We start from the raw sequence: 14,657 nt of genomic DNA, 5'->3' as shown, positions 1-14,657 counted from the left end.
AGGCAGTGACGCCAACGGGCGGAGTATTTTGATACCGCCTAGGTGGCGGCGACGCAAGGAACGGCGAGGCGGTCTATTAGGTAGGTTGGTATGTGAAGCTACGGATGATCTGGCAGGCATTTCCACCTCCAACGGCTACGATGGATGCCTCGCGGGCGAAACCTCTCACACGATTGATATACCTACCTAGCGGAAGGCCGTCTTGGGCATTCTCCGCACACGACCCCGACAGCAAGGCGGTCCTGTCGATCTCACCCGCGGTAGGGCGCCGCTTGCCTCGCGTCGCTTGCCTCGCGTCGCTCGTTTATGTTTACCCCATTCACCACTACCGCGGACGGCGCAGCTAGGCTAGGAGGTGTCGGTTTCCCGTGGATGTGCACGCAGTGTCACCCGTCTGCTGGCCCTCGGTCCTCGACGTAGAGGGTACAAGGTCTGATTGGTTCGCGGCATCGACGAGGCTCGGGCATCGACGTCGCATCGACAAGTCGACAACCTCCTGTGGAATGGGAGTATGACAGCCCTGCTATAGGTAGGTACGTAGACGTACGTACCTCGGCGTCGAAGATGGAAGATGAAGCGAGAGAAAACACGACGGCGTACATACGCAAGGCAGCTATGAACACAGTAACATACTACCTATGTTACCCTGTTGCGGATACCCATGTTTGTCGTATCACGGGCCTCGTCAACACCGGGAGGCAAGAGGCAGATAGGTACCTATCTCGGGCGGGTGTGCCCGAAATTGTTCGAGCAGACGGGGCACCAGATACCTAGGTAGGCACCTAGGTACCGCCCGAGATGGGGTACTTGCAGTCCCCCCCCCCCGGGCGGCCACCGATAGATAGCCAGTTTTCCCAGGTTGACTCGTTCCCTGGAATTCGGGTGGCGCAGTCCCTAAGACTTGGATTTTCAAGGACCTCAGACATCGCCTAACACGCAAGAGATACCCGAGGTACTATAGGTACCTCCTACAGTGGATGTTAGGTACCGCCGTGGCACTCAAACCCCCAGCGAAGGCGGCGACGGCGGCGATTGGACAGCCCTGCCACCATCGGACCAAGCTTTGAAGATCCCCGGCATCAGGGATTCCCTATGACGGCAATGTCTACGTCACAAGAACCATACGCACCCAGCGTTTTCAGCATTTCCTCATCCCCATCTTCGTCGCCCCTTGGGACGAGACAATTGGACAACCAGACAACTCGACCAGACAACTCGAACACAGCCTGCCTTTCCTGCTGCTTGGCCTGTGTTCTTTTTTTTTTCCGGAGGGGGGGGTTTATATTGATTTTGTCGAGTGACTCCTTCGCTGACCTGATTTGCCTGCCTGCTACCAGCCCTCACGATCCCCTCTCTGCTCAGTGGACAGACGCGACGCTCTTCTGTCTGTCCGACGTCACGCATGTGGTGAGGTCCACGGTGCCCAGGAGTTAACTAGCTATGTAATTTAGAGCCTGGAACAGAACCCAATCATCCGGTGATAGATGTTGTCCCTTGGTGTCATCTCTCGACGCTTCCTCTTGATTCGAAGCACCCCCGTTCCCCTTTTGCTGGACGAGACGCCACCTGCCCTCGCACTGCATACATAGAGCGAGGATAATCAGGCATCTAGCGCTCTCTCCTCTTCAGACGATCTGAGCTACCCGTCGTCCCTCTCCTCGTAATACCGTCGCGCACGAACGGGGCGCCTCGCAAACCTGAGCTAGCCACCAGCAGATCCCTGCCGCCGTCCTATGGGGCCGGACTTGTTGCGGACCTACAGCCAAGATTCTTCTTCATAGGTGGTGCCTATAGCATACCACTATCCTCGCTCGAGTCTAGTAACCACACCACTGTCGACACATCTTACCCAACTAGGCACGCTTCTCGCCAGCGGTCCATTATCGGGCAACGCTGCACATATTCGCCGTCCCGCTGCCGTACCCAGCTATATTACCTACATACCTACCACCCAACTGCTCCCTCCTGGAACGGTACCTGAAGGTTTTACACCTACCTAGTCACCGGAGGCCGAGAAACGCCTACCCACCTGAAAACAGGAGACATCGAGCTTCTCATACCTCCTCGTCTCCCTCACGCACACACGCACGTATATACGCAGCGTCGCGATGACGGCTCCATCCCCAAGTACCAACACGGAAGTCCCCTTTAGACGCATCTCGCCAGCGGATATCGAAGAGGTCGATGCGTTTGCGCGCAGGTTGTGCAAACGGGTGGGGGATGCGGGCGCCAACCTAGGAGAGGTCGCGACGGCGGTACGCAACCTACACACCGTGTTGAAGCATCTGAAATTCGAGGTCGAGGACCCGGACTCGCCCCTGAGCACCGATACTACCGGCGTCTATACGCGGCAGCTGAGGCCAATCTTGGAGGACTCCGACTTCCTTCTCAAGCAGCTGGACACCATCTTGGGGACGAAGCACGCCCGGGGAAGAGACGGTAGCCTCGAGGCGAAGATGGACGGAGAAAGGGGCTGGACGATGCTCGACAGCCGCGACCTCGACAGGATGGAGATCATACGCACCAAAGTCGTACACCAGAAGCTCAGCATCGACATGTTCCTTGACACGATCCAGCTGTATAACCCGTCAAAAACGAGGCGTATGGTAGACACGAGCAGCACGAGCCTCGACTCGATCAAAGACAAAGTCGACGCCATCGCGTCGCGGATATACCTGGGGAGGAAGGATTCGAGTCTGGGCGGAAACGAAGACGAGCTCTGGGAACGGTTCCGAGACGAACTAGAACAGGCCGGTTTCAGCAGAGACGTCTTGCGTAAGAATCAGGTTAGTAGACAGCCGCCGTTTTTGTCCAATTTCTCGGACACCCTCCGTCCCTCAAATCACAGAGGGAGAGGGTCACCCCCCTCCCCCCTTTTCGCGGCAACGTGACGTTAACGTGCATACCAGGACGTCATAAGAGCGTACATCCGCCAGCTGGACGAGCAACTCAGCATCCATGGCGGCAGCGCGCCCTCTGTGCGAGGGCTGTTGGAGGGTTACCACCCGCTAGATAACAACGGACGCCGGATCGTCCCCAGCTCGACCTATTTCCCTCCTCCCCCCCAGACCGATACCGAACCGGGGAGGGGAAGGTTGTACGGAATCGACGAGGAGCAGTTGTTTCCGCCGGCCAGGATGGGCCGTTTCCAAGACGAAGAGGGTCACAATCCGCCGCCGCGGCCGCCTCCACCGCCCGCAGCCATACCTGACCACCCTACTTACCTCTCCTACGACCGACACTCCTCCGGCGGCGGTGACGAGAATGCAGCCCCTGGAGAATCCATGGGTCTCATGTCTACGCAAGACCTGATAGCGCTCGACAACAGAACTCCCGGACTTGCTCGCTATATGGGCAACGCACGTCTGCCACCGCCGGACCCAGCTGCTAGCGGTTTCAGCAAGAGCAACAACACGTCTCAAATATCTACGCAGCCGCCAACTACCCCTCTTTCGGCCCTGCAAACCGCATTCCCTTCCTCCACCCCATCACGCCCCGATAAAAAGACCCCCAGCGAACCCGTAGCTCCGCCGCACCATGCCCCACCACCGCATCCACCCTTCGTACCATACACCGGGCCGCCCCCGATGCCTGCTGCTCTGAGCCAGCCATCGCACCAAGCACCTACGACAACGCAGCGGAGTGCGTGGCTGGCGCCGGATAGCCAGGGACGAGAGATTCCCCTCGATGCGAAGTGGACACGCATTCCCCGGCGGCTGGTATCTCCCGAAGTCCTCGCCGGGGCTGGGGTCCGATACGAGGCGCGACCTGATTTCGTAGCCGTACTCGGCGAGTTGTCGCGCGAAACCGTAGCTGACTTTGCCAAGCGAACCACAGAGGTACGGAGTGCGAGGCAGCGACCTGCTGTCACTGTCGTTTCGGGGACTGGGAAGGGGAGGGGCGTCGATGAGAAGTATCATCCGGACAAGTACCGGAATTGGGATGTGATCGATGCCCAGCAGCAGCGGAAGCGGCACGGGAGGAGAGACTCTAGAGACTCTGGAAACTCGGACGAAGACGAAGACGAGAAGAACCACGATGGCGCCGAATACATCGTCGCTTCTAGCCGTCGTCGACGAGCGAGTAGTACGGCTAGCTCCATGAGCGAGCTGTACGACTCTAGCAGCGATGATGCCTCATCATCGTCACCCAGGGGAGACGGCCACAACAATCCCGGTCGACGTCCATACGATTCCTCCTACTCGCAGTCGTATCCCCGTCCGAGCGCGCACGCGGGTTTTCGAGACTCCCAGGCTTATCCACGGCGTCGAAGCTCTACCCCTGCCCCGGTCTCGGGGGCTTCAAGGGCTAGAAATGACGACAAGGATAACCTCCCGAGCGGCCGGTCCAAGACACAAGGGGGTGGTAGAGACGGAGACGAAACAAGTCGTGACGATTTCCAAGGCAACACTACCGACAGAAATAACAAGGCCTATCCGTTCGCCGTGCCGGCCCCACCGCCCAAGAACGAAGGTGGGAGCGCCAACGCTACCGTGAAGCCGAAGCCCATCCTCAAGAACAAGCACGACGATCCCCACGTGCGATTTGACCTCGAGCCGCAGATCTTGAACGGGCCCAAATCGCTGCCGAAAAGCCTACCTTCGTATCGCCGGAGCGAGCGAGAGCGCGAGAGGCAGAGGGGAGACGACAGAGACCGGAGCAGGGACCGAGAGAAGGACCACGAGCGGGATCGGGATCGGGACCGGGAGAAGAGGTACCGCTCAGACCGACACGCGGGCAGAGACAGGGACCGCGACCGCGACGGTGACGGACGTCGGGAGAAGGACTCGTACTACCACGAGCACGACCGGGGCGGCGGCCGGGACAGAAGCGAGGGGGAGGAGGAGCGCGCGCACGGGCACTACCACCGCAGCCACGGCCACGGCCGCGGCCAGCGGTACCACAGCCCTAGCAGCGCGGGGCCGAGACGCGACCGCGACCGCGACCGCGAGTACTACGACGACCGCCACGGCGGCGGCGGGAGCACCAGCAGCAGCCGACACAAGGAGGACCGCGCGGCGCGGCGGAAATCGCACTCGGACGCGTTCCGCGCGGTGGGGCTGGGCAGCGCGGCGGCGAGCCTGCTGAGCGTGCTGAGCGAGGCGATTTAGGGCGGGATCCGAGAAGGGATACCCAGATATTCTGAGTATTTACCCAAGCTTGAACGTGTCGTGATGAAGGAGGGGAAGGGATGGGTAGGTTAGGTTAAGTTAGGTTAGGTAGCGGGAGGAAGGCTGGCGGTGGGTGCCCCCGGGCTTTCGCGAGGGAACAAGTTGGGGGATTAATTTAGGTAAAGGGTTCGCGCAGGTAGGTACGCGCATGCATGCATTGCTGGACTAGCGGGGGGACGGGATGGGACGGGAAAATTGATTTGGTTTGGGCAGCCGTATGAATACTCCTGGGGAAGATTGAGAAGGACGAGGAAAGGAAGGGGGATAGGGGATGGTGGTAATGGGCGACGAGACGGACGAGGCACACGAAGCGACGAGTTATGCTAATTTTTTTTTTCTTTTCTTGGATTTTCTTCGCGGTCGGCGAGGCGTCTGGATATCGACCTACCTACCTACCTACCTACCTGGAGACGGATACGAAGACTGGAATGTTATTAAACAAAAAAACAAACCAAATGGCTCTCTTCTTGTACACGTACGGCTCGCATTCCCCGTATTGCGCAGTGCTGCGCCGTCTATCACCGGCAAGCGTTGTAGTTAACTAACTTATTCGATTCCGCGCGTTGGGGCCAGGCTATATATGCCTATAGCTGACTAAGGCCGCCTACCTGACGTCGTCAAGCGCAACGACACAATGCCGAATCCTCACTAACCCAACAACCCCGTCGTGCGAGCCCCTATGGCTATGGCTACGGCTATACCCTACTCCCCGGCCGCAAGCGTCTTTCCGAGCTACGCACTACATGCCCACCCCCGGTTTCCAACCCCCTCCCGCTATCCTGACACCAACTACTACCCCTCTGGCCCTCTTCCACCATAGCTTCTCGACTACCAATACCTAGCTCACCGCCGCCTCATCACCCTCTTGCCCGCAGACTCAGCCGCGACCATGCCCAGCGTGGCGCCGGCTTCCTTGGGCGCCGCCCTGCCGGCCTTCTTCTGGCCTGGTCTGCCGCCGTTAGTACCCAGCTCGTCGCGCCCGTCGCCGCCCAGCATGCGGCTCAGGACCGTGGCGCGGTGCCTGCGGGCCTCGGGGTTGTCGTACTGGAGCTGCGTGGCGCGGGGCGGGCTGCTCGCGCCGTTCGCGGCCGCGTCGTCCCCGGCCGCCTCCTCCATCATCATCATCTTGTCCAGGAGCCCGAACGCGCCGGCCGCCGCGCTCGGCGCCGCGTCCGGGCGAGCCGCCGCCGGCGACCCCTTCCGCGCAGACGCGAGTCGCGGACCGCCGGCCGCGGGCGGCGCCGAGTCCGCGCTCGCGCTCGACGCCGCGGACACGTTGCTCGCGGCGCGGCCGAGGATCTCGCGCTTGCGCCGCTGCCGGGGCGCCGGCGCGGACGCCGGCTTGCTCGCGTCGTAGGAGCCCGGCGCTGTCCCGACGACGCCCACCAGAGAGTCCAGGCGCTTCGCCATCTCTTCGCGTTCTGCCGCCGCCACCCTGCTCTTCCCCTCCCGTTGCTTCTGCCGCTCGTCCGCGTCCTCGGCGATGTCGTCGTCCTTTCCTGCCGGCTCGAGAGGCGTCCCGGAATCCTGGTCGCTTTGCGAGTCCCCGATCTCGCCTCCCGTCGGGAAGCGTTTTATTTTTCGCGGCACGGGAGCGGCCTTTGGCTGCGATTGCGACTTGTTCGCTACGCTCGAGCCCGTGCCCGAGAGCGGTGCCGAGACTAGATCGGGGTCGATGTCCATGCCTTCTGGTTGGTGGGTAGGTGCGGTCTCGTAGTAGGATTCCTCCTCGGTCACCCGTTGGCGCCCGTCGGCCTGCTGGGGTGTGAGTGTATCGTCCTCAAATGCGGTCATGTCGATGCCGGATTTCGCCGCGGGTGGACGAGGATTCGACCGAGGGAATTCCTTCCGCATAGGCTCTAACCTGGGCCTTGTCGCCTGGTCATTCTCCTTGGCCGCGGGAGCGTCGGGCCTTTCGGCTGCCTTGTAAAGGGATCTCGCGAGTAGGAACTTGTCCCGCGGCACGAGACAGCCTGTTGCGATACATTGCCAGAGCCATTCCACATCGACGACCGGGATTCTGGATACCACGGCAAAGTCGAGTTTCTGTTTTCGGACAAGATTGAGAGAGGGGCATAGCAGCAACGAGCACTGGGGATTGAGACGCTCCGAATAGTTGGCGCCGAGCTGGACAAGAGCTTTCTCCACCTGGTTCAGTTGCTCATTCCTGAATCCAGTCGTGCATATCGTTAATTTGCCGAATCCATCGATGGGGAACTGTGGAAAGGGTTGCCCAAGTACATGCTCGGTGGGGTTGAAGAGGGTCTTGTTATGGACGCAGCGCTCGATGTAAAACTCGGTGACGATGTGCATTCCTTCCGGGAGCTTGGGGTGGGAACTGGGCTGGGATGACTGCGGAACGACTAGGTAGCGTGGACCCGGCGGCTCATCGCGAGCGGGAGAGGCGGCATCCTCGATAGACGACGAGACGTGCCCGCCGTGAGACGATATGTGTTGGTTGACAACTTCCCTCCGATTCTGAGAGAAGCCGTGGACGTAGAAGCGACACGAGGAGAAAACGCCCCCGCCGACAGGCTGGAGCCGGCTACCCGATCCCGACTCCGGGGGATGGGGTCCGTCGACCACAGACACAGGCGGGTCGGCCGTAGGGATGCTGGGTATACTCGTAGGGGGCTCGTCAGGGGCCGGTGCTAGAGATGATAGGTCGGTCGCCGACTGCTTAACAAGAATGTCGCTCCACACATTGTCTTTCTGGCTCATGAGTTTCATGCTCGCAGTCTTCCTCAGCTTTCTCCTGCTCTCCTCGGCGGGTAAGGGGGCCATCCCGTCCCGAGGTCGCTTGCCTAACGAGGCGCTCGAGGGATCTCTTCGTGTCCACGCCCCTTTTCCCCGTTCCCCTTCGGGTAAGGTCGGGTCGTAGCAATCCTCGTTGAGGATCATCCCCCGCTCGGCGCTGTCGTGTAGCCACTCGATAGAGACGGTTCTTATCCCCCACTTTCGGGCGGCCAGGTACTTCTTCCCGTGAGGTTCGCAGACGATGAGATGGGTAACGCGTTTCGACAGATCGCAGACGTACTCGCCGCCGTTCGCTACCACTTTCTCTTCGATCATGTTACGGACGTGGGCTTTGGCCTCCATTAGCATGGTAGACCGACGGGTAGCAAACCTGCGCAAGGGACAGCCGGCAGCCGGGGGGATGCACGACCGGGTGACGTACCGTCCTTGAAGCCGGTCAAGCAGCATACCAGCCTGGTCCTCTCCCTCCGCACCTCGACGGGGCTGTCCGGAACGCCACCTCCGGTCTCGAAGGGCTTCAACCTCCAGGTATCCTCCAACGCGACGAAGTCGAACTCCTTATCTTCGAGCCATTGTTGGCGCACGGCGTTCACCCAGCCGGCGGCCATGGGTTTGATGTCGGGCCGCTCCCTCGCGACATGGCGGTACTTGGCGGTGTCGTATTCTCCGACGATCAGGTGCGTGACGTCGGAAGTGAGATCGTACTTGTGGCTGCCGCCCAGGTCGGTGGTCCGCTGGGCAATTTCCGTCTAGTATATGGACGAGCCGGAGCGGTTCTGATTAGTGGTTATGCGCGAGCCATCGTCATGACACAGGATGCGAACCGGGGGTGCCGCTTACACGCAGGTCTACGTCGATGCTAGTACAGCAGAGCACGAGACCATCGAAAGGCTTCGAGTGGTCGAAGGGCCGTTGTATCGACCGCGGCGACTCCATAATCGTGTTAGAAGAAGCGAGACATTGCGGGAAAAGCCAGGATCAGGAGGTAGGTAGGTTAGACGCATAACATGTAGTACATCTATACTCGGAAATCGAGTCCTCGTCTCGCTGAAATCGTGGGCGCCGGGGAAACGCCAGAGGCAAATAGAAGTCCGTGGGCGTGGGTGCGTTCGGGCTGGGCTGGGACGCGTCGAGCATAGGTAGGTATAGTACAAAACGTGTCGCGTCAAACGGCCAAGCCCCGTATTGAATGGAAACGTGGGGTCGAGAGTAACTAACGTGTAGGTAGGTACATGTACCTATCTTATTGTGCATAATTCTGCCTACATATAGGTAGTATGTACGTTGGGGAATATGCTTGCTATCTTAGGTGCTGTTGCGTATCTCGATCTTGTGTTCGTACCATCTGATCGTCCGCCAACACGTATCGCATATCGCTTCTATGCAGTGCGCCAGCCGCCGTCTCTGTTCCCTGCACGTTCACGTCACCACCGACATACACACTTGTCTCCAGGCTGAACCGCGAAGCATTACCTAGGTGCAGCAGGCAGGTGAAGAAGGGTAGACTTAGAGGGATACCCGTAGGCAATAGTGAGTGCTTTAGGCCGTGGATGGGATGGGTGTATACCGTCTTTAGAGGATACCTAGGTAGAGGTAAGGAAAAAAAATAAAATACCCGCGCCCCGACCTTGTAGGCATGCATCGCTGCTAATTTCCTTTCCCCTGAGCCTCCTGCTTTCTTCGTCCTCCGGCTTATCCTCTCGCTCGCGCCAAGCACAGAAGGAAAGAGGTGGGAAAGAAACCGACATACCTAGGCGGCGTGTGGACGAAGTTAGGCCACGGCATCACCCCCCCCCCCATCCCTCATCCAGGGAATAGGGAATGATATCATGTCCTCCGCGGTTCTGACATGCCTACCGCCCACCTCGTCGGATAGTGTCTCCCCTAGCCGACTTATGTCTCGCATAGCATTGCGTATCATGCCACTCGCTATGATAAGAGGCATTGTGAGATGCTTCGGATCCAATCAACATATCCCAGACGGGGTGCTGCGATAGGCTACCGGAACAGACTATCGCCAATGCTGCTCGTGAGGCTTGTTTTGGCCGTCATACAGCATGCTCTGCTATCCATGTCCGACAGTGTCTACACGTACCATACCTCAACACCCAGGGCTAGTAGGGTAGGTAAGGCTCTCACTTTAGCTACTATAAGCGTCAGATACCTCCACAACTCAGACGGTGTGGTTCTACAGCCGGGAGCTTTCCCGACGGGCATCGGCCGTCGCAGCTTTATATCTCTCTCTCGAGACCCGACCCCGAGCCATTGCCATTCCTCTCTTCTGTCGCATTGTCTTCTTCATCCGCCAACGCTTCTCAACGTCAACTCGCACCGCCCCCTCCTTTATGCCTCTTCGTCGTCATATTACAGCATGTCCAGCTCTACGTCATCCTCTCCACATGACCCATCTCCGGCCCGTTCCCGGTCCAGAAGTCCCTCCCCCCGCCCACACGCAGAACGGCGATCTTCACTCTCACCGGACCGGCCCGGTGACGCGAGAAAGGTCCTGAAGAGGTCCCTGCTCTTTCTCGGAGCAGTTGGGGCCGCCTCGCTCGTGGCAAACAAGTTCTGGCCGAAAGGGATCATATACGGCGAGAAGGAGTCGTGGGCCAGCGAAGCCAAAGCGAAAACCAAAGACATGCTACACGGACACAGAAAAGCTGATGTCAGAGAATACCGGGAAAGGCCTAGGGACGCCGGAGGGCTAGTGGACTATTACGCTGACCGTGGAAAGCAACGCGCGGGAACTCGAGGCGAGGCTTACACGGCGAGGACTCGGAACGACACAAGCTTCCTCCACGGGAGCGGGGAACGTTACTACAGCGGAGGCCACGAGTACGATATTAACAGACGGCACGGATATCAAAATTTTCGAGGCAGACAACGACGGCGCTCTGAACGTTGACTACACTGCCCATTTCGAGGACTAAGAGCTAAATAGGAGGGTCAGGAAGATTCATGTTAGAGGTTCATAGGACAGTATATTGCCGACTGTTGTCTTCCTACCGCTTTAGTGCTCTTCTGATGTGATAAGGTACGCTAGTCCAGTAGCCAGTGTCTTGACCCGACCCCGAAGGCCAGCTGGTTGTAGGTAGTTTAAGCTAATTACTTTACACCTTCCGTCTGATCTGACGACGCTCATCGGTGATCCTCAAAAATACTCTTAGTGCTATATCAACAGCTATGGTCAATTAGTTAGTTCGTCTCTACTCATGTCTACTAGTACCTACAGATCAATAGTGCGCAGAACTTGGGAAGCTTTTGAACCTCTAAACCCGCCAAGTACGGCTCATTGCTGCGACGGAGCGGCCGTAGTTCATCATACCTACTTCCCACGGTGTGCTGAACTCCCCTGGACTCTACATCAGTCCCCTATAAGGTAGGTATCATTTTGCTGGAACCGAGAGCCGTGTAGCATGGTTAGCGTGTTATATATGCTTTCTATAGAGCATCATAAGGTATACAACAGCCGGGTCCTTCCTCCCATCCCGGTCCCAACATCTTCTTTGCCTGTTAGCTAACGAGATAGGTATGAGTAACGGGGAGAAGGCTACAGCTATATGCCTGAGCCCTAGTATCAGAACCCACTACCTAGCACCTAAAGGTACCTAGGCACACCTTAACTCCACATTCAGTAATCGTGGCACGTAGATAGTAATATATAAGGGGGAGGTGCCTAGCGAATTTACTTGTCCCACACCGTATCTAGGGAATCGCTTCATACGATTCTCCCGGCCTCGTCCATCTTCCCTATGATATCCTCGAACAGCTGTGGGAGTATCGCGGACGCGTCTCCTTGGAAGAAGAAATCGCCTCGGCTTAGTCCCGCCCCCGAGCTCGGGTCCGGGTTTACTACCACGACCATCGCGCCCATGCGACGGGCCTTGTCTACGTAGCGCGCGGCAGGGTTGACGACAGCCGCCGTCCCGATGACTAGAATGACGTCAATAGGAGCTTGGCGAAACCAACTATCCACTTCGTCGAGCATCGCGAAGTCCAACGATTCCCCGAACCAGACGACTCCCGGTCGGAGCAGGCCCGTCTTGCAGTTGGGGCAATGCGGGAGGTCTTCGACGTTGATTGACGGTAGGGGAACGTTGGGATCGAGGAGAGGCAGCGTCTCGTTGGACGGGTAGTCTTCTGCTGCGGGGGCCAGAGCCGGACACACCGGGTCATCCAAGTTGTTCTTATCGACGTAGCCGCATTCATTGAAGCATTTGACGTCAAGTATACTTCCGTGAAGGGCCCGCAGCTGCGCGTCTGGATGTCCAGCCCGCGGCGATAGACCTAGAGAAGACGGACGAGAGGGAAGGGGCATCGTTTTAGAAGCAGCGTTTTACGTTGGTTGGATATTACCGCGGGGCGGACACCTACCATCCACGTTCTGAGTCAAGCAGAGAAAATTCTCTCTCCTTTTCGCCAGCTCGGCGAGGGCGTAGTGGCCCCGGTTTGGGCTTGCCTTGATGGCCATGTGCTTCCGCCAGGCGTAGAAGAGCCAGACGAGAGCTGGATCGTCCTCGAAGGCGTCCGGCGTCGCGAGCGAGGTGGGCGAGTGGGTGCGCCACAGGCCCCCGGCGCCCCGAAAAGTGGGCAATCCGGAGGCGGCTGACAGGCCGGCGCCGCATAGAGCCACGATGCGATTGCTCGAACTCAGGAAGTTCCTGAAGTCGGCAATGGATGTGCGAGGAGCCATCTCTCGTATATACCCAGTGTCTGGTAGGACCTGGTCCCCAGGAGACGAGAAAGCAGCGGCCAACAGATGATGACTATTACAAGAGAAACGGATGGGCAGGAGGTGGGTACAGGCCCGTCAAAGTGGACTCAGCCGGTCACATACCTATCTATAAGTACAGGTTGGTCCGCGCAAGTCGAAGGAAGGCATCTAGTTCGCCTAGGTCTGCCTGAAATTTACAACGGGCCAATCAGCTCTACCAGGTACCTACAGCATTGAAGTACGTGGTAAAAGGCAGAAGAGGTAGTGTGCTAAGAAACAGGGGGGAAACAGGGGGGTAAGTAGGTAGGTATATATCCTCGACCTTCTAAGACTCCTTATTTTTAAAGTAGCAAACCAACCTAAGTCCCCTGTAAACCAGCCTAGGTCTCCTGTAACTTACCTTAAAACGGGCCTACTACCGCTGCCACTACAGCTACTACCAGTTAGCTATACCCACCTTAAGTTAACTACACCACCACCAGGTACAGTATAGGAGTCTTAAAAGGTCGAGCACACACACACACGTACCCCCCCTGTTTCCCCCCTGTTTCTTGGCACCCTATATACGCTACCTCCTCTGCCTTTTACCACGTAGTAGTAATACCTAGTGGTTATCAACGGCCATGGGGACCGCCTATCTAGGTAGGTATCTAGGAACCTCCCGTAGGATACTAGGAGCGTGCTAAGCTAGGATGTTTACAGCATTTAGCTCCCTATTTAGCATCTTACATTTTTTTCGTGGCGCTCTTCTGCGCGGCTCAAGCTGTATCCTCCCTCCTCCCTGTGAGGGCAGCTCGCAGCCTGTGGTTTTAAGCCGTATCCTCCCTCCTGTTGTTGTTCGAACGGTAGGTATCTAACCTCCTCCCTGATGGAGGTCTTGGTGAGGACGCACACGGATCCCCGTCTTACCACAGCAGGATGGGTACAGCATTGAAGGCACCGCGGCATGATACCTAAACTTGCGATGTACGGGGCGGGGCAGGCTGGTGGAGCTATACACATACCCCTTCACGGGTCGGTGTTCACGAAACATCAGCGTCCAATCCCTATTAAGTACGAAGTCTGGTTTCCCGCGACGCAACTCTTCTCTCGCTCCGTTTTTACCCAAGTTTTTAATACTTCATATTTTCTCGTTTCGCGACAAATTATTTATCGCTATTAACACGTAAACTGCGAAACCCCCCGACCCGGTGATGAGAACCCCTTTTTTTTTTCTCTTTTGCCCCTTGTTGTCGTAATATTACTGCCACCAGCAACACAAACACCTTCACAACAACTCCACGTCATAACCATGTCTCCTAATGTCTTCCAAAAGCCACTCCATCGGGGTAACATACGTAACGTCGTAGCACCCTCCACCTTGGCTTTGTGACCCACCAACTAGCATACCACCAATACGACCTTGAAGATCGAACATGCAAGACTCAGAATCGCCTCGGCTCGAGAAAGCGGTTTGCGAGAAAGTCAAGCCGCTGCCTAAGACGCACCACTCTTCCGACTCAAAGGTAAGATCGCGGTAGGGCCATCGAACGACGGACTTAACTTGGTTAGAGATCCCAGTGGTAAAGCCGGAGAAGTGACCGTGCTTGACAACCAAGATACCCTCTTCATCGTCATATGGATTCGAGTTGGAATTCTCCATCTCATTCCCGGGAATGACGCCCACGGTGTTGCCCTCAAAGGTCAGAGGCCGATCCAAGGAACGTCACCGTACGCCGCTGTTTCTGAGGGCTCCTGAAGCGTCTGGCCCGATCGTGATCTCGCTCGACAAGGACGCCAAAGGCGTAGCGTGTTTGTGCTGGTGCAGTTCAATTCAAGGCCCAGCCTCTCAATCGCTTATCAGCACCATCCTCGGTGGGCCCGAGGCTGAATGGCGGTGCGAACGCGACATGCCCAAAAACCCTCGTAGTTGGGTCATCTAACCCGTCGAGCCTCTCCGCCAAACGTCTCATCGCTATCTGCCGAGTCCGGAGTAACTGGATGACTGTGCAGGGGAACTTTCGAATTGCCATGCT

General features: G+C 57.7%; 5 protein-coding genes across 5 annotated transcripts; 2 read left to right on the top strand and 3 right to left on the bottom strand.

The window, feature by feature from the left end:
• Nucleotides 1–1,771: 1,771 nt before the first annotated feature.
• Nucleotides 1,772–5,277, top strand: GGS23DRAFT_229109 (uncharacterized protein). The gene is made up of 2 exons (XM_051512036.1): nucleotides 1,772–2,786; nucleotides 2,910–5,277. The coding sequence occupies exons 1-2, from the start codon at nucleotides 2,109–2,111 to the stop codon at nucleotides 5,109–5,111; spliced, it is 2,880 nt and encodes a 959-aa protein (XP_051369277.1). The 5' UTR covers nucleotides 1,772–2,108; the 3' UTR covers nucleotides 5,112–5,277.
• A 737-nt stretch (nucleotides 5,278–6,014) lies between these two features.
• On the bottom strand, nucleotides 6,015–8,864 carry GGS23DRAFT_599375 (uncharacterized protein; the record flags this gene model as incomplete). Its single annotated transcript, XM_051518926.1, has 3 exons — nucleotides 6,015–8,257; nucleotides 8,350–8,677; nucleotides 8,769–8,864. The coding sequence occupies 3 exons, from the start codon at nucleotides 8,862–8,864 to the stop codon at nucleotides 6,015–6,017; spliced, it is 2,667 nt and encodes an 888-aa protein (XP_051369276.1).
• Nucleotides 8,865–9,262: 398 nt separating this feature from the next.
• On the top strand, nucleotides 9,263–11,007 carry GGS23DRAFT_580635 (uncharacterized protein). The gene has a single exon (XM_051517137.1). The coding sequence runs from the start codon at nucleotides 9,880–9,882 to the stop codon at nucleotides 10,831–10,833; it is 954 nt and encodes a 317-aa protein (XP_051369275.1). The 5' UTR covers nucleotides 9,263–9,879; the 3' UTR covers nucleotides 10,834–11,007.
• A 225-nt stretch (nucleotides 11,008–11,232) lies between these two features.
• GGS23DRAFT_580633 (DHS-like NAD/FAD-binding domain-containing protein) lies at nucleotides 11,233–12,885 on the bottom strand. Its single transcript, XM_051517136.1, has 2 exons — nucleotides 12,303–12,885; nucleotides 11,233–12,215 (listed from the first exon to the last, which is right to left on the bottom strand). The coding sequence occupies exons 1-2, from the start codon at nucleotides 12,619–12,621 to the stop codon at nucleotides 11,647–11,649; spliced, it is 888 nt and encodes a 295-aa protein (XP_051369274.1). The 5' UTR covers nucleotides 12,622–12,885; the 3' UTR covers nucleotides 11,233–11,646.
• A 975-nt stretch (nucleotides 12,886–13,860) lies between these two features.
• On the bottom strand, nucleotides 13,861–14,440 carry GGS23DRAFT_228973 (uncharacterized protein). The gene has a single exon (XM_051512035.1). The coding sequence runs from the start codon at nucleotides 14,282–14,284 to the stop codon at nucleotides 13,910–13,912; it is 375 nt and encodes a 124-aa protein (XP_051369273.1). The 5' UTR covers nucleotides 14,285–14,440; the 3' UTR covers nucleotides 13,861–13,909.
• Between the last annotated feature and the right edge of the window lie 217 nt (nucleotides 14,441–14,657).

This window comes from Durotheca rogersii (assembly GCF_024521655.1).
Source record: "Durotheca rogersii strain YMJ 92031201 chromosome Unknown GGS23scaffold_23, whole genome shotgun sequence".
In the NCBI taxonomy this organism is placed as follows: domain Eukaryota; kingdom Fungi; phylum Ascomycota; class Sordariomycetes; order Xylariales; family Xylariaceae; genus Durotheca; species Durotheca rogersii.
The sequence above is the reverse complement of the archived record's forward strand: the minus strand, read 5'-3'. Positions and strand labels throughout refer to the sequence as shown.

Coding starts and splice junctions, on each gene's coding strand:
- GGS23DRAFT_580635 (XM_051517137.1), top strand. CDS start 9,880: ATGCTTCGGATCCAATCAACATATCCCAGACGGGGTGCTGCGATAGGC.
- GGS23DRAFT_229109 (XM_051512036.1), top strand. CDS start 2,109: ATGACGGCTCCATCCCCAAGTACCAACACGGAAGTCCCCTTTAGACGC. Junction 2,787..2,909: donor ACGTCTTGCGTAAGAATCAG/GTTAGTAGACAG, acceptor CGTGCATACCAG/GACGTCATAAGAGCGTACAT.
- GGS23DRAFT_228973 (XM_051512035.1), bottom strand. CDS start 14,284: ATGGAGAATTCCAACTCGAATCCATATGACGATGAAGAGGGTATCTTG.
- GGS23DRAFT_580633 (XM_051517136.1), bottom strand. CDS start 12,621: ATGGCTCCTCGCACATCCATTGCCGACTTCAGGAACTTCCTGAGTTCG. Junction 12,216..12,302: donor CTTGACTCAGAACGTGGATG/GTAGGTGTCCGC, acceptor CGTCTTCTCTAG/GTCTATCGCCGCGGGCTGGA.